Genomic DNA, 18,610 nt, shown 5'->3' with positions numbered 1-18,610 from the left:
GATACTTAGCGCTGAATGCTGATATTGCAAAAAAAGTAAAAGTGATTTATAGCTGTTCTGCGGCCCTCTTTGTTTGTTCTTATGTTTTTATGGATGTCATTATCTTTTAAGATGACTGCTCCAATCAGTTCATCGCATCCAGTCTACATTGAGTAATAATCTTAGTAATTGATTGACTGACTAGGGCGGCGTTTGTTTATTTTATACCTAAAAAGTTACGCTTATATCACCCAAATAAATGGCTGCTTTTTTTTTTTTTTTTTTTCATTTCATTAATAATCATTGAAGATCAACATTAATAATCATTGAACCCTCAAGTTGATCTTCAATGCTACTAGATTCCATACTATCACTCTTGCAAAATTCCCAAACCAACAGTTTAACTGTGTCAGACAATTTTAACAATTTTTTTATAAGACCAACAGCTGAGCCAAGGACAAAGTCCCAACTATCATAAGCTGTCTGAACAGATAAAGTAATACAATAAATCAATATAGTTTATACTTAATCAGAATAATTTAATACATGACATACTTAAATAGCACAATCAATTAAATAATCAGCAAACCTCATCTGTAAGGATCTCCGAATGAGATTCATGACCAGAAGTAGTTGTTGCAAGGTCGAAAAGAGTCTAAGGTTCCTCACCAACGCCAAGGTCTCTTGTCTCAGACTTAGCAATGGTGGACAGGAGGACAAGATTTACTGTAGGAGACTCAGCACCACTGGTAAGGCTGATGTCATCAATCGGAGTTGAAGTTGAAGTCGAAGTCAAAATCAAAACCAAAGCACTAAGAGAGTCAACAGTTGTTGGAAGGTCGAGGAGAGTCTAAGATTCCTCACTAGCGTCAAGGTCTCTCGTCTCAAACTTAGCAACAACGGCCAAGAGGATGAGATTTGTTGTAGGAGAGTCAGCACCACTGGCAAGGTTGATGTCATCGATCGAAGTTGAAGTAGAAGTTGAAGACATGTTATATTAAATCTGCCTTGTCTACTGTTGTGAGTGAATGCTGAAACGGCGTCGTTCTGAGTTAAATGGAACGGTGTCGTTTTGAGACAGCCCATGAATGATCCTGACCGCTAATTCAGAAGGAAAGCCAACGGCTGAGATCTAGCTTGGAGTCAACACTATAAAAGGTTTAGGGTTTCATGTTGTAACAGTAGATCGAATAAAAAAAGTTTAGAGCAGTTTTCGTTTTTCTTTAGAAAACTAGGGTTCTTTCTTTGGGTTTGATTCTTCTGTGTAATCTGTGGGTTCTTGAGTGATTTGGGGTTAATCAATCAAGGGAAAGAACTGCTGTGTTCTTGATATAGGGATTTCCAGTTTAGAGGAGTCCTAGGCAGATTACAGGTTCAGAAAGTGTTGTTCGATCTGGGTTTCTTGGAGAGCCTTTTCTTTTGTAATCGAGACTGTAATTGGGTGTTCTTTAATCATAGTGCAGCGAACTCTCTTTCCAGAGTTCAACGTGGATGTAGCTTGCTCAAATCGGGCAAGTGAACCACGGTAAAGTTTCTGTGTTGTTGATTGTGGTTTTTTCTGGTTTCTTGTTCGTTCCAGTTTACATTATAGGTTGATTGCATAACAGTGGTATCAGAGCCATCGTGATAGGGAGAAATCTTGTTTGAAATTGTTCAATTTTTGATAGATTGAAAAATTAGGGTTTGCTCGAAAAATTAGGGTTTCTCAGATTTTAGGGGTTTCTGAATCTAAAGGTTCCTAGAGTCTTAGAACTGTGATTCTTACTAAGTCTTGGGGTTTTCTTTGTGAGATTAGATCACAAACACTTGTTAAGGAGAGTGATCTTGGTCAGTGACGTGGGACTGTACTTGCTCTGTTCTCATTCGGTTGTCTGTCCAGTTTAAGGGTATATAGGCTGGAAACCAGAGACCGCCTTAAAAACTGCTTGGGCAGTACTTGGCAACTTCTGGTGTAACAACGCCACTTACTCCTTAGACTGTATCACATTTGTTTTTAATATCATGAGCACTACACGTATGGAGATCTCCCAATACGATGGGAAGATCGATTTCGGGAGTTGGAAGAAGAAGATGAAGGCTCTGCTTTCACATAACAAAGTCGCCCTGGCACTGGAGAAGGATCCAAAGAAATGGTACGAGCGAAATGAAGGAGAAAGGAGGAGAGATGAAGCTACCTACAATCTGATCGTGATGAACTTCAGACAGCGTACTGAGAAAGGTTGATGGAATCGAAACCCCTCTAGGGTTATGGGGTAACTCGAAACTTTGTATGCACTTCAATCTGCACCTAACTTAGCTTTTCTCAAGGGTGCTTTGTTTTCTATAAAAGGATAGTAGCAGAACAATAGAGGAGAACCTAGATGAATTCCTAAAAATGACCTTAATTTTAAAGGGCAAGATCAGGAACTAGGAGAGACTAGTCTAGCCATGATTCTGTTAAACTCCATACTGAGGATTACCTAGTTGTTAAGAATGCACTTCAGTACTCCGGTACTGTACCTAGTGTTGACTGTTGTGGCCGGTCTAAGGCTAGAGAACTTGAGTTGAAAGTCAAAAACGAACTGGGAGTAACCTATGTTGGGGAAACCAGATACCTTTCAATCTGGTAAAGGCAATCAACCTAGCCAGGGGTCCAAAAACAAGAAACGGGGTAAATGGAACATAAGCATAAGGCAGAGTCTAGGAAATGTTTTTTCTGAATAAAACTGGTCACCTGAAAAAGAATTGTTTTGAATGGCTTAAGAAAACAAAAGCAGGGAAACACAGAGAGTAACCTAGCCTCATCCAAACACTTAGCTGAAGAAACTGAGGTCCTTACTGTCTCTGTTACTGACAATACAAGAGAATGGGTGTTAGATTCTGGGTGCCTTTTCACATGAGTCCCAATAGGGACGGTTTCATGACTTTGAGGAATATGATAGGGAGACTGTGTTCATGGGGAACAACATGCTGTGAGTCAAAGGTAAAGGCAGTATAACCCTTAGACTCTGTAGTGGAAACTAATAAAACTTACTCATGTTAGGTACATCCCAGAACTTAAAAGGAACCTTAATCCTTAGGAACCTTAGATGAAGAAGGATGCTGTTACAGAGCTGAAAATGGGTGGCTGAATGTGTATAGAAACCATAATCTAATTCTGAAAGGAGAAAAAAGGAATGGATTGTACATCCTATGTGGGAATATATTCTGATTGCTAAGTTCTTCTTCTGTCAACCCAAATGTCAGTAACACAAAAATAGCACTTAGAGGGACATATGAGTCAGAGGGACTAAATATCCTAAGTAACCAAGGCATGTTAGGAAAAGACATTGCTGAAACCTTAGAATTTTGTGAGAACTGCATTTTAGGTAAACAGCACCGAGTTAGTTTCAAAAGGTATACACCTGGCCAAAGGTTGTTTAGAAACATACACTCTGACTTATGGGGTCCTGAGAGAGTGAGTCTCATGGGGCAGTAGCTACTTTATGTCCATTGGAGATGACTTTAGCAGAAAAGTGTGGATTTACACCCTTAGAACTAAGGACCAGGCTCTGTCTAAATTTCAAGAGTGGAAAGCCCTTGTGGAAAACCAACTAGACAGAAAGGTGAAAACCCTAAGGAATGAAAATGGATTAGATGTATGTAACAGTGAGTTTGATCAGTTTTGTAGTGAGCAAGGAATCCTAAGACATAGGACAGTGAGAAGAACCCCTCAGTAGAAAGGGGTAGCTGAGAGGATGAACAGGACACTCCTTGAAAAAGTCAGAGCTTGTTGTTCACTTCAGGGTACCAAATACTTTCGGGGAGAGGCTTTGTCCACGCAGCATACTGATAAATAGGAGCCCCTCAACTGCCATAAATTTCATGTCCTGAAGAAATGTGGTCAGAAGAAAGCCTGGGTTAAGCCATTTGAGAATCTTTGGGTGTACAGCCTATGCTCATACAGTGGGAGGAAAGTTAGAGCCTAGATCCACTAAGTGTGTGTTCCTATGATATCAAGATGGTACCAAAGGGTATGACTCTGGGACAGAAAGTCCCAGGGGTAAAAATCATCATTTCCAGGGATGTGGTCTTTAATGAAGGAGAGTTCCCTTGTAAAACCAATGACAGAACACTGCTAAAAACCCCAACTGAACCACCAAAGACACAACTGAGAGTACAACCATGAGGTGGAGCCTGTGGGTCAGCAGGCTGAACCACCCCAACCTAATGAGGAACATGCACCTGAAAACCAACCAGGATCAGAGGATCCTGGATCTGATAGTGAAGAAAATGAAGCAGATGCCTCAGGCCCCAACAGCACACCTAGAACACTATCAACTTGCCAGAGACAGATAAGGAGGGAGGTAAGACCCCCTGCCAGGTTTTCTTATGCTGAACTAATTTACACTGCTTTGCTTGCAGGAACAGGGATTCAAAGAACAGAACCAGACTCATATGAAGAAGCATGAACTCTAAGAAGGGAAAAATGGAGGAAGCAATGGAAGAGGAAATGAGGTCACTTGGGTAAACAGGACCTGGTCCTTGGTTCCAAACCCAAGGACAAAAACTAATAAATGTAGATGGCTGTAACAAGATTAAAGAAGGAATCTCAGTACGACCCCTTAGGTACAAGGCCAGGTTAGTAGCTAAAGGTTACCCCCAAGGAAGAAATAGCTCAATGAAGTCTTTTCCCCGTAGCTAAGTATAAAAACCATTAGGTTAATGCTCTCCATTGTTGCCCATTATAACCTAGAGTTAGAACAGATGGATGTTACCACTGCCTTTCTGCATGGCAACTTAGAGGAGGAGATTTACATGTGCCAACCCCTAGGTTTTATTGATCCCAAGAAACCTAACCATGTGTGCATCCTCACAAATCACTGTATGGACTGAAACAGTCCCCAAGCAGTGGTATAAAGGTTTGACAATCATTGTAAGTATAGGATACATAGGAGTAGATGATAACTGTTTTTATTTTAATTTGATCATAATCTGCCTGCATATCTTTTACTGTATGTGGATGATATGTTGTTTGTGAGTAAGTCAAGTCTAAAATTCATGAGTTAAAGGGTCAGCTTAGATCAGAATTTGACATGAAGGACCTTGGAAATGCCAAAAGAATCCTAGGGATGGACATTCTCAGGAACAGGGAACAACATGGATTAATCATTAGGCAGAAATATACTTAGAAAAACTAGGACTAAATTGGTATGGCTGACTCAAAACCAGTGTCTATGCCTCTGCAAACCATGTTGTGTTAAACAAAGCCAATCCCCACAATGAGTCTGAAATATCAAAATGGAATCTGTTCCCTATACTAATGTGTTGGATTGTGATGTATGGAATGATTAGTACCAGACCAGACCTGTCTCATTCTATTTCCTTATTAAGCAGATTCATGGCAAATCCAGGCAGTGAGCACTGGACTACCTTAAAGGGTGTATTAAGGTACATTAATGGTACCCTGAATGTTGGTTAAACTTCTGTAAAAGACATATAACACTTGACTTGGTGGGTTTTGTAGATTTGATTTTGCAGGTGACAAAGACACAAGGAAATCCACCACCTCATTACTTTACCCTTGGAGGGAATTGCATTAGCTGGAAGTCACAACTCCAGCCATTGTTGCCCTCTCAACTACTGAAGCAGAATATATTGCTATTGCTGATGTGTTAAGGAAGCTGTATGGCTGCAAGGTTTGTTAGCCAAAGTAAAACTAACTGATGGCAAGGCTACTGTATTCTCAGATAGTCAGAGTGCAATCCACCTTAGTAAGAATCCAGTTATCATGAGCGGACCAAGCATGTGGATGTCCGTTTTTACTTTGTCAGAGACTTAGTAACACAAGGGGTAATCGATCTTGTAAAAGTTCCCACTGAAGACAATCCTGCCGATATGGGAACCAAGGTGTTTCACCTGCAAGTTCAAACACTGTTTGAACTTGCTGCATGTAAGATAACCTGTGAAGACCAGAACAATGATGGAAATTTGGGTTGCTGCACTGTGAAGGTTTAGCATTCAAGGTGGAGATTGTTGTGAGTGAATACTGAAACGGCGTCGTTCTGAGTTAAATGGACCGTGTCGTTTTGAGACAGCCCATGATGATCCTGACCGTAATTCAGAAGGAAAGCAACGGCTGAGATCTAGCTTGGAGTCAACACTATAAAAGGTTTAGGGTTTCATGTTGTAACAGTAGATCGAAAAAAAGTTAGAGCAGTTTTCGTTTTTTAGAAAACTAGGGTTCTTTCTTTGGGTTTGATTCTTTGTGTATTGTGGGTTCTTGAGTGATTTGGGGTTAATCAATCAAGGGAAAGAACTGCTATGTTTTGATATAGGGATTTCAGTTTAGAGGAGTCCTAGGGCAGATTACGGGTTCCGAAAGTGGTGTTCGATCTGGGTTTCTTGGAGAGCCTTTTCTTTTGTAATCGAGACTGTAATTGGGTGTTCTTTATCATAGTGCAGCGAACTTCTTTCCAGAGTTCAACGTGGATGTAGCTTGCTCAAATCGGGCAAGTGAATCACGGTAAAGTTTCTGTGTTGTTGATTGTGGTTTTTTCTGGTTTCTTGTCGTTCCAGTTTACATTATAGGTTGAGCATAACATCTACTACCAATTATTCTTTAGTAAATAATGGTTCACAACTAGGCTTGAAATTAGTCTATTAAATTAGCCTTTTCAAAGGATTCTTCATAGGTGTAAATTAAATATTTTACACCAATTTCATCATTAAGTCTTGCATTATATTTATATTAAAATACATGATCCAATTTGTATGTTTCTTTGAGGCAATGGTGGGTTTAGACCCTGGTCATGCATGCCAGGTACACGCACCATGCATATTGAGTGCATGTCGAGCGTAGGGAGGACTGTTTCATCATTGAACCAGTGGTAATATCCAAAACCAGCCCAATTCACATTAGTCATGCTTTCCTAGAAAGAATCTAACAGATTTAAAATGATATTTAAACAAGTTAAGAAAGAAGTGCTTTGCCAAATGCAACAAAGAAAATGAAAGATCCACTGTAGTACAATGAAATGAAAATTTTGAAAGTTAATGGAGGTAGGGGTGAGCGATTCGGGCACCTTGCATTTTCCAGGGGAACCGGAACCGGAATTGCACAGTGTAGGTTCCAAAAAAAAAGGAACTGGACCCGAAACCGGAACCTCATAATGTAGGTTCTAAATTCAACGAATCGGAACCTAAAATGCAGGTTCCGGTTCCTTTTCCGGGTACCCTTAAAAAATCAATCACCCCCATTAGTTTAAAAATGACAAAAATACCTTAAAAGTTTACAAATACACCCCTAATAATTTTTTATTACTCGTCATTTGTGTCTAATGTAACTCATAACCTGTAATCTCTAGGCAACACTTGAATTCAATCAATTCATCACAATTCATATAAAATTCGTCAATCAAAACCAAAACACAAACAATTATTCATCTAAGTTTGCAACTGCCGCAAATTGCACTTAAGTTAAATTACAAAACAAAAAGGACAGCTACAGAAAGAGTAATTAACAAGTAATTTCATTTCTCGGTTTCACTAACTGCATCAAAGGGTACAATAGAAACTAACACTTCCCAGCAAAAAGTGTAAGTTACTCATAAAACAAACAAGAAAAAAGTCTTCTTCTTTTTTTTTTTTTTTTTTTTTTTTAAATTGCAACTATAAAGAGAGTAATTTCCTTTATGGGTTTCACTAACTGTATCATTAATTACAACTCTAGAAATTACAAGAAAAAGAAAATTAAAAAAAAGAATACCGCTCTAGAAATAGTAATTTACCATTAATTGCGTTTCTGGGTTTTACTAACAATACAAAATGGTAGAGTCAAAACTAAAACTTCCCAGGAAAAAGTGTATGTTTTCTCATGAACCAAACAAAAAAGAAGAAAAAGGACCAAACAAATTGCAGCAACAGCTTGTGCAAATTGCAGCAGCTGCATTGCAGTATTTGCAATATTTATATTATACAAATAAATTGCAGCTTCCGCAAATTGCAGCAACTGCCGTAATGATCAGCAAAAGTGATTCAGTTATAAAATTTATAAAATTCAATCATACATAGCATTGTGCTTAGTTTCATATCACGCACCTTAATATGCCGCGGAGAATTAACACTTGAAGTTCCAGAAAAGTAGAAAACACAGGAGGAGAAGACGACAGAGAGAATGGAGAAGAACTAGAGAAATAGACAACACAGGAGAAGAAGACGGCAGAGAGAATGGAGAAGAAGAGACTAAAGAGATATTGGGAATTTGTCAATTTCAAATACCCTAATGGAATTGGGTATTTTGCTTTGTTTGTAAATGCAAAATTACAAGATACCCCATTTTATACTAACATTCTAGGGGTCTATTTGATAAATTAATAAATTATTAATGTTTATAAGTTTATTAATTTAATGTTATAATTAGGTATTTATAATATATTAAATTTAATGTATTAAATTTAATATTATCAATTAGTAATGTTTATAATGTAATATAGTAATGCTGTAATTAATTAAGTAATTATTAAATTATAATGTAATGTTATAATTAATTAAGTGATCATACTCTAATGCAATGTTATAATTATTTAAGTAGTTATTTAACAATAATGTAATGTTATAATCAATTAAATTTCTAATAACTTATGTTTAATGTTTATAATGTAATATTATAATTAATTAAATTTTTAATCATTTAATTAAGTATTGTAATATTGTTTATAATAGAATGCTATAGTTAATTAAATAATCATACTATAAATTTATAATGTAATGCTATAATTAATAAAATTCTAATCATTTAATTAAGTATTGTGTAAATTAGTAAATTACTAATGTTTATAATATAATATCATAATCAATTAAGTAATCACTTAATTATGTAATGTTATAATTAATTATGTGATCATACTATAATGTAATATTATAATGAATTAGGTAATCATACTATAAATCTATAATTTAATATTGTAATTAATTAAATTTCTAATCATTTAATTAATATACTAATGTTTATAATGGAATGTTATAATTGATTAAGTAATCATACTATAAATATATAAGGTAATGTTATAATTAATTAAATTTTTAATCATTTAATTAAGTAATGTAATAATGTAGTAAATTACTAATGTTTATAATGTAATGTTATAAATTTATAACCGATTAAGTAATCATTTAACTATATAATACTATAATTAATTAAGTGATTACAATATAATGTAATGTAATAATGTTACAATTTAATTAAGTAATTATTTAACTATAATGTATTGTTCAATTAATTAAATTTCTAATCATTTGTTTATAATGTAATGTTATAATTAATGTTTATAATATAATGTTATAATCAATTAAATAATTATCTAATTATGTAATGTTATAATTAATTATGTAATCATATTATAATGAAATGTTACAATGAATTAAGTAATCATACTATAAATATTTAATATAATATTATAATTAATTTGTTTATAATAGAATGTTATAATTAATTAAGTAATCATTTAATTATAATGTAATGTTATAATTAATTACGTAATCGTACTATAAATTTATAATGTAATGTTATAATTAATTAAATTTCTAATCATTTAATTAAGTATTGTGCTAATGTAGTAATGTTTATGTAGTAAATTAGTAATTACTAATATTTATTCATGAAAATTTTAAGCTATAAATTGAAACAAAATAATAAATTGAAAATTTTCTATTCATGCATCTTAGGTTGTATCACATGACTCAAACTTTATCATGAAAAACAAAATAATAAATTGAAAATTGAAAATTTGGTGTCCAATAGAATAACAAGTCAAAAACTTTATATTGATCTACCGAAAATAAAGAAAAAAGTGAAAAAGAAGAAGAAAAATGCAATTTTATTTAAATCTATTCTTCATGTAATCTTTATTTTAAAATCCATCCTAATAAGAAAAACATATAAGCTATGAAAAACAAAATAATTAATTGAAAATTTTCTATTCACGCGTCTTAGGTTATATCACATGACTCAAACTTTATCATGAAAAACAAAATAATAAATTGAAAATTGAAAATTGAAAAGTTTGAATTTTGAATTTGGTGTGCAATAGAATAACAAGTCAAAAACTTTATATACTAATTAGTAATTTTAATATATAAGAAATTGTTGAAATTGTAACAAGTAATTGCAACAAGCTTTGATAGGGCCAATTTTACTTTCTAATGAACTTATAAGCTAACTGTGAGAACTAGCACCACTAACTTGTTATTACAACCATTAATCAACTTGGCTACTGCCTCAGTTTCTTAACCCTATAATAAGGTAACAAATTACTAATGTTAACACGTGTACAATCTCCCAATCCCAGCCTCCCCTCTCTTTTATCTTGTCTCTCTTATAGTCAACAAATCCCCAAAGTAATCCAAGTTAGACACTAGTTAACTACACAGAGTTCAATTCCATATTGACATTATCTAGATTATTGATCAGTTACAGATGCATACAATTTATCATCTGCTCTACTGTTTGGAGAACTTTCATTTTGCGATGGTGCACTACTTCTTTTGTCAAGCATTTGTTCATTACTGAGGAATACGTAATCAGGAAATGATAATTCCAAATTTCAAAGATTGTTGTATGAAATGCATGAAGAAGAAAACTCTATTCTGGTTTTGATTTATTATTATACCCTAATGAATATTAAGATAATTGAATTCAAGAGCTATGTTGCTCTATAAAGTATAATGTCTTTTGCCTTTGCATTGTTCTAAGCATGGTATTTTTCCGCAATTGTGATTAGGTAATTAGAGGTCTTTGCAACGTGACAATTTGAGTTAGTTTTTGGGAATGCGTCCTACCCAAGCCTATTTATCATGATATCAAAGCCACATTTGTCACTTTTGTTTTACCTTGCCATGGTTTGAGGCAATAGTGGGTTTGGACTTTAGGCATGCACTTGGCGCTCGGGGATTGGACCCTAAGCATGCACCCTGCATGCCATTCCTAGAAAACCCACCAAATCTTTAGAGATGAGTGATGAAATTGCTGTATAAATATATTTTACTACTAATCCTATGCATGCACCCAGTGTTGGCCGTGGTTTGAGGTGTGGTGGGTTTGGACCTTGGGTGTGCACCCGATGTGCCATTCCCAAAAAAATTTCCAGTTCATGTTGAATGTTGTTTTTAACCTAATAAGATATTCCATCCCTTCTAAATGTTGTTCAAGCATTATTCTAGTCTCATTACAGTTTGTCCTCCCAGTACACAACCCATTAACAACCTCTCGAAGTTCATTATCCCTTGCATTAACTGACTGATTACTGAGTAAGAAGCAAATCTATTTCTCGTCAAAAGGGCTTGACTTGAATATAGATAATATCCAAAACTAGGGCCTAATTCACATTAGTCATACTTTCCACCTAATAGAATCTAAAAAAAATTAAAATGACATTAAAACAAGATAAGAAAGAAGTGTTTTGTACTCAAATGCAAGAAAGAAAAAGAAAGAATCCACTATAGTGCAATGACATGAAAAATTCAAAAGTCAATGGAAGTAATAAATATTGTGTACTGTTTATTCTTGGGGTGTTCGGGATCAATGTACTGATTGTTTGATCACTTACTGCAAAAAAAATTTCTAATTATATATGTACATATATCCTTCTATATTAACTTCTTGCATTGCCTCACCCTATCTTTCCTTGTAAATTGGTCTATCGGTGATGAATGTGTTGTTTTCTTGCTTTTTTCTTTATATTCTTACAAACCAAACAGAGTCCATAAACACAAGTAAACATACAAATGATAAAAGAAGTTGAATCTTTTCCCTACTGCTCATAAAACCAAAGGCTCAATATGTTGTAAAGATGAGGAGGAACATCAAAAGAAAGTAAAGAAAGCAAGAGAATCAATATACCATAGAACATGAAATGAATTCAATTGAAAGTGCAAGAAGAGTAAGTCCCTAGTTATATCGCCTATAATTGGTACCTTTGAGAATCTTGAAACAAGGTTCTTTGCTCTGATTGTGGAAGGATTTCATTCTTCGATTGTAGCCAGAAAATATTGGGGAGAGAGGAGTTTCTAGAGTGCCTGAATTTTGGAGGGAACGGTGGCCAAGGTCTCCATGTCAGACTCAGCAACGGTGGCTAGGAGGACGAGATTAGCTGTAGGGAGCCAACACCATTGACAGTCCACGTCATCAATCAAAGTTAGAGTGAAATTTGAAGACGTGTTCCTATTAAATTCGTGTTGTCTGCTAATTTTAGTTATCTTTAGTAACAATGTTTCACGACTAGGTTTGAAAATTAGTCTATTAAATTTGTCTTATCTCAAAGGATTCTCCATGGATTAGTGGATTAAATCTTTGAAACCAATTTCATCATTCAAATCTTTCATTATATTTATGTTAAAATATAGGATCATAAATACCATGGACATGGCTTATAAGGAGTTGGGTTAACACAATTAGAGAATTAATGGTACCTATAAAATATTAGCCTCAATTTCAAACTCGACAGTCGACAGTTCGTGATACTTTTCAATTTTTTTCAATAAAAATATGGGCTTGTTTGATACATTATTTGAAATATATAATCTAAAAAACTATTCTAAATAGGATATGATATGATTAAGAGTGTTTGTCTAAACTGATTACCTATTGTTTTATAATTTTTTTGGGCCTAAAAAAAAAAAAAAAACCTACTTTTTTTGGGAGGGCTTATAAGCACTCTAGTTAGTGGTTATAAACTACTTTGATCAAGTATATTATTAATTTATTACATTACCCCTATTTAATTTTAAAATTCCATCATATAACCTTATTTTTATATTTCAAACAACTCACGCTTCTATCACTATTCATTGAAAAAATCTCTCCCATCTTTTATTCCTTCATATAACCTTATTATTCATATAAATTTTTAATAAAAATATTTGTCTATAAAGTATTTGTTTATTTAATTCTAAAATTAAATTATATTTTAATATTATCGAAATATATTTTGATAATATTATAGTAAAAAATTGAGTTAATATAATTTATTATTTGATAAAATAATGTAATACCCGTTTTAATAATAAAATGTACTCATAAACCACATTTTACTAAACGCGTCAACTACTTATCAATCACTTATAAGTATTTTAACCAAACACGTAACTACTTAAATTTCAAATGTTTATAAGCTCAAATTACCTTATAAGCACTTAGCTAATTTTCATAAGCTGAGTCAAACAAGCTTTAAATCAAATAGGATAGGATTCTAAAAAAGTGTTTGGTATATTTTTTGAAAGCATTTTTTGAAAATATTTAGATTATTTTTTATCCTCCTACATCTATTAATTTAGCTAAACATCCACTCCCCCCCCCCAAAAAAAAGTTTATAAATTAACAAAAATATCCCCACCCACCCAACCGAATGCCGGCCACCATCGTCAAACAATGGTCGGCAATCACCAGAATGGCGCATGATCGGTTGGATCTGGTGGTCGTGCGCCAACATGGCCTTTTCTGATCAGTTTTACCGTGTATTTGGTCAGAAACGACCAAATCTATAGCTAGAATTTGGTCATCGTTAACGACCAAGATATAGCCATAGTCAACAGCCAGATTTCTGGCCGTTTCCAACCAAATCCATGGTGAATCTGGCTGGAAAAGGTCAGATTGACGCACGATCGGCCAAATCCGATCGATCATGCGTTGTTCCGACGCCGGTGAACGGTGGTGGCTAGTGGCCAACAGTAGTTGCTAGCAGTCGACAGTGGCTTGGGTGGGTGGGGGTGTTTTTGTTAATTTATAAAATTTTATTATGAAATGTAATTGTTAAATTTTTTGAGTTAAATAGAATATGATTGGATTTTGAATTGAATTCCATCAATATTAAAATAAATACGTTTTTTATTGTTTACTTTAAATACTATAATAGTATAGAGTTTTAAAAAGTTAAACAAACAAGATGAATAATCATCAGTTAATTGGGATAATAAATTTGTTGAAATAAGCTGTTAGCTTCCATTTTCATTCCATTTTAAATTAATCAAAAGGTGCATATTAATAAAGAAAGATATTAAGAATTCATTGCCTAGAAGCCGATTGGTATTGTAAGTTCAATATTACAATTGTATAATGGCATGTGATTCCGTGGTCTATAAAGATTAGCAACACAAGTTTTGTCTCTGGTTAAATAGTTATATAATCGATATCTGTTCTTCAAGTCCAATCCTTTACCTTGTTTAAAAAATAAAAAATCTTTACTGTTCGTACTCTTCCTCCATGGCAGCAAGACTTTGACATGGTTAATCCAGCCACAGAGGGAGAATCCAAACTTAATGCTGCCACGTTACAAGACCTTGGGAATTACCGTGATACAATTTTATAAGTAAATGTGAGTCCTAACCAGTAACCAGTTAAAGAAATCAGAAAGCTCAACAATACAGCAATTGCTCCATGTATTTTCGTACCTTTTATATCATTCAAGATCAATGGCAACTCAATTTGTGTTAAAGAGTATATTTGTCCAAGAGATGCATTCGGATATTAAAAATTTTCTCCAATCATCATATTATAGAAAAAAGTTGTTCAGTATTTAACTCTTTCCGACATGGGTGATGCAGCCGCTGCATAGCCGGATGTATATACCTCAAGAACATTAAGTGTGCATGACTCTATGATACTCGCATGTAAGAATAGTGTAAAATGCATTTGATAAAAGGGTGTGCAATATTGATGTAGGAGGTATCTTATACTGGCTATAAGAAGTCAAGAAGTACATGCAGAAGATACACTTTTTTACAAAATTGCTTGATATTCAAAATGTGTTAAAACTCTTCCATATGCTACATGGAGAATGTGAAAATGAAAGAATTACCAATCATGAAGATTAAAGAGATGCAGTGGTAATGGCTGGTGGAGCTGGAGTTGTAGTTGCATTATCTGTCCAATTTTTCTCACCCCAGTGCCACAACATGCTTTCCCAGAAGCAGAAATCTTCAAAGCAAGTTTCCAAACGCTTGTCTTTTATTTTGATCTTCCAATGACCATCAGTGTAGTTACCTTTCTCAGCTTGCCTTCGATCCCACTCCAATGCTGCCTTCTGTTTGGACCTAAGCAAGCAGAATTTTTGCAAGTGTTTTGGCATGGCGTCATGCACCTTCCACCATCTTTTATGAGCAACATCGCTAGCAAACTCTTGTAAAATGTCCACATTCCAGTTGCAGTCATAGTCCCGAAAGCATAGCCATGGTTTATTTCCCAAATAGTGGAGAACATAAAGGATAGGAGGATCAGCTCCAAAAAGATGAATTTTCATTTGTTTCTTCTCCTCCTCGTCACCTTCCCAAAAATGCTTCAAGAAGTTCATGTGTTTTGGAATCCGGTGCCACCATGTGAAGATTTCATTCAGATAGCCCTGGTCCCCACCATTGTAAGACTCAATCTCATTGATGTGATCCATTAGCAACTGGAATGTACAATTTGATGGCTCAACCACCATAACACCTGAATTGAACAGGGTAGCATTGTTTCCAGTGGCAGTTATTTCTGGCATTTCAAATAAAAAATCAATGTTTCTAAGTATAAGCAAGTCGGCATCAATAAAAATGATCTTGTCATAATCTGTTAACTGCCACAGACGGAATTTGCTGTAATTCCATTCATTGTATGCGTCCCTTTCAGCTTTTGGGTTCCTGATTCTTTGGATTGTATGGACTTTCCAGCCTGCAGCCGCCAACCCACCTCTATGATACTCGCTAATTGTTTCGTCCACAAGTATCACAAAATCTCGTGTTGAGCCTGCCAAGCGGATACTCTGAGCTGCAGTAATGGCCCCACAAACATATACATGTGCAGAATGAAGGATTGTTGCATATGCTTCTCTATGTGGCCTTTCCGAGTAGAAATGCTCTGTTCAAAAGTATTCAGTTACTATTTTTTTTTTTTTTACTTTTTTTTTTTTTTTTTAATCCATGCGGCATAGATCCAGAGGTATTGACCTACCATATACAGGTTCCAATGCATATGTTTTACGGCTTATCAAAACAAAAACAACAATAGATAGAAAAGCATGTAAACCATTTGATCATAGTATTGTCTTCGCTCTTTTTATAAGAAATGGTACAGTTGATAGTCAATGATTAAGATCACCAAATAAGACTCCCATCAGTAAAATGACTTCAACCAGCCACGGTTTTATGAACTCCCAATGAAAATGTGCTGCTACCTTTTTTTTTTAAATTATCTAGATGGATTGATGTGCTAGTCAATATAACTCAACTAAACACCATAAATGCTTATACATTGTGAGACAAGGGAAGAAAAAAAAAAAGAAGTTCCAAATTGGGTAAAGGATGGAATCAACTAGCTAGCTTCCATTTCAACTAAAATCTTTAAGCAGATAGCAGAATCAAACAACATAATGAAACCAGTTTCTGACTGACCTTTAGCCTTGAGAGGAACTGCAAGTTCACATGACCCCACAGGTAGCCGTACCTTTTCTCTCAACCTATGAAGGTTGGGTTTGTATAGCCATACATTCCCTTCATGTACAACAATATCCTTACAAGTGAAGAGATTTGGAATTGGAAAGCAATCAGTTACCAAAAGCACATGCACTGGATGTAGGCCTTTAGAAGAGGCAGCAAGCCTTGCTGCTTCAAGCTGCAAGTGTAGACGGGCCACATCTCTTGACCATCTCCCCAACTTGTTGCAAGGAAGCTTGACGGCAATAAGATCAATTCGTGGTTTTCCAGGAACTTGAATCATAGGCAGAGAAGGACAAGTGGGAACTTCAAATTCTTCTTCTTCGTCTATCCATTCTGGGTATAGCACTTCCCACGTTATGTTGTTTGATACATGGTCAAGGTGCAAAGGAACATGCTCGGCATCTGGTAATAGCTGCTTCCACTGTTCTATATCACTGTCATTAAAGTTTAACAAGCCAATACCTTGATATTTGTTCCTGTCAGTCAGTTTCTCTACAACACTTGAAATTTGGTCCCAGTCCATATCTAAAGTAGATAAATAACGTGGATCTGCAGTAGCACTCTCTCCCATCCATCTCATGAAACTTGACCTGTATGCAATTAACTTCTCAGTCAGGAAGAGAAAAAAAAAAAAAAAAAAGCTGCCTTTTGCCTTTTAGTTATCAATAGTTTAGATGACTCATAAAAAGAGATGTGATGTCTAGTCCTAGAGACTGAGACAAAGTTCTAATTCAGGAAACCCAATTTCAGGATGACAACTACTACAAAAGCTAAAACCTACTAAAAAGCAAACCAAACATTTAATTACAACTGATTACTCGTGAATAGACAATCAAACATACCGAGATGCAGCACTGGATGGATGATCAGCAATATGAACTGCTGGAGAACGGAAAAGTGTGAACAAAGTTCCCAACGAGATAATAACCAGCAATACTTTCAAGCTGGACTTCTTGCAGTTTAAATTCCTATATTGTATTGGAACATGAAGCGCTTTCTCAACATTTCTAAAAACCCTATATCTTTGGGACCTCCTTTTGTTTGCCTCTTCACTGCAACAGAAAGAAATTCATGAACAGCCAGAACAGCAAATTGTGTCTTCATAATATAAAATTGACGCAAGATCAAAAGATAACTAGATATTAACTTAATAAATCGGAACTCGTTCAGTACACCATAGAATCGTTTGCACAATGAACCAATACTCAACTCTTAAATTCTTCTAAATGCTTATTTTACAAATTTGAGTACTAACTGATTCAAATTAAGTGTCAAGAGCTGCAATCATCAATCAAAGCCAGAACTCGAGCCACAAGTGACGATCTCAAACACAACTAAATTTCAAGAATCAGTATAGACAAATTAAGCAACTCAAACACGAAACTCTAACGCAGAAACAAAGACTAAGGAATTCAAATTTTCAATAAATTAATAGATCTGAACGAAAGCTACTTAATCATTCACCAAACTAATTTTAACGAAATCGTTAACAACTAGAGCACAAATCAAGTGCTTCGACCGCATGACAATTAGTTTGCGTTCATCTAGTTAAAATTTATAATGAGATTTCGAGAGAATACTGACAATGAAGAGGACAATCGGTGTCTGGCCTCTAAAGGACTAGGAGAGAGACCTCTCATCTTCTTCGACTCAGCTGCAGCACCGGGGAGGCAACATCTGATTTTATATAACGAAACTCACAGCAAGTCAAAGAGAAAAAAAATGAAAACAAGAAAAACGGTTTTGGAAAACAGAGAGATCAGTGGAAAAATATTTGCTTATTACTAAAAGAGAGCTGTCATCTATTGGGGGTGTGGTTGCAAAAATAAAATTTATTGAAGTGTGAAGATCAAAGGCGGCAGTCTGGAGCCTGTTAATACGAAAGAGCGTGGTCGCTGTCAGAGCAGTTAGTCAACGCGAGAGAGGTTTAAATTAAGATTAACCCGTTGTTACACTTGCTTAGCGAGGTAATTTTATTTTGGGATATTTTTATTTTATTTTATTAAATTTGTGGTTAATGGAGGGTGATTAAGATATTACAAGTTGGGAAAATTATTATTGTAAATACGCGTAATGATAAAAGGACTTTTTGGTTTATTTTCAAATGTTTTCAAGGAATAGGAGTGTTTGTGGTCAAAGAAAATATTACGTTCTTACCTTACCATCATCCATTGTTTCTTTGTTTTCTTTTATTTCTCATTAAAAAATA

General features: G+C 34.9%; 1 protein-coding gene across 1 annotated transcript; it reads right to left on the bottom strand.

Annotated features, from left to right (window-relative positions):
* Positions 1 to 14,622: 14,622 nt before the first annotated feature.
* On the bottom strand, positions 14,623 to 18,218 carry LOC116124365 (putative UDP-glucuronate:xylan alpha-glucuronosyltransferase 3). The gene is made up of 4 exons (XM_031410083.1): positions 17,986 to 18,218; positions 17,244 to 17,453; positions 16,357 to 16,991; positions 14,623 to 15,823 (listed from the first exon to the last, which is right to left on the bottom strand). Exons 1-4 carry the CDS (start codon positions 18,039 to 18,041, stop codon positions 14,802 to 14,804), a joined length of 1,923 nt encoding a protein of 640 aa, XP_031265943.1. The 5' UTR covers positions 18,042 to 18,218; the 3' UTR covers positions 14,623 to 14,801.
* Between the last annotated feature and the right edge of the window lie 392 nt (positions 18,219 to 18,610).

The sequence above is a fragment of the Pistacia vera genome, unplaced genomic scaffold (genome assembly GCF_008641045.1).
Source record: "Pistacia vera cultivar Batoury unplaced genomic scaffold, PisVer_v2 Contig1517, whole genome shotgun sequence".
NCBI lineage: Eukaryota > Viridiplantae > Streptophyta > Magnoliopsida > Sapindales > Anacardiaceae > Pistacia > Pistacia vera.
Note: the sequence above shows the minus strand (reverse complement) of the source record. Positions and strands in the feature narration are given on the sequence as shown.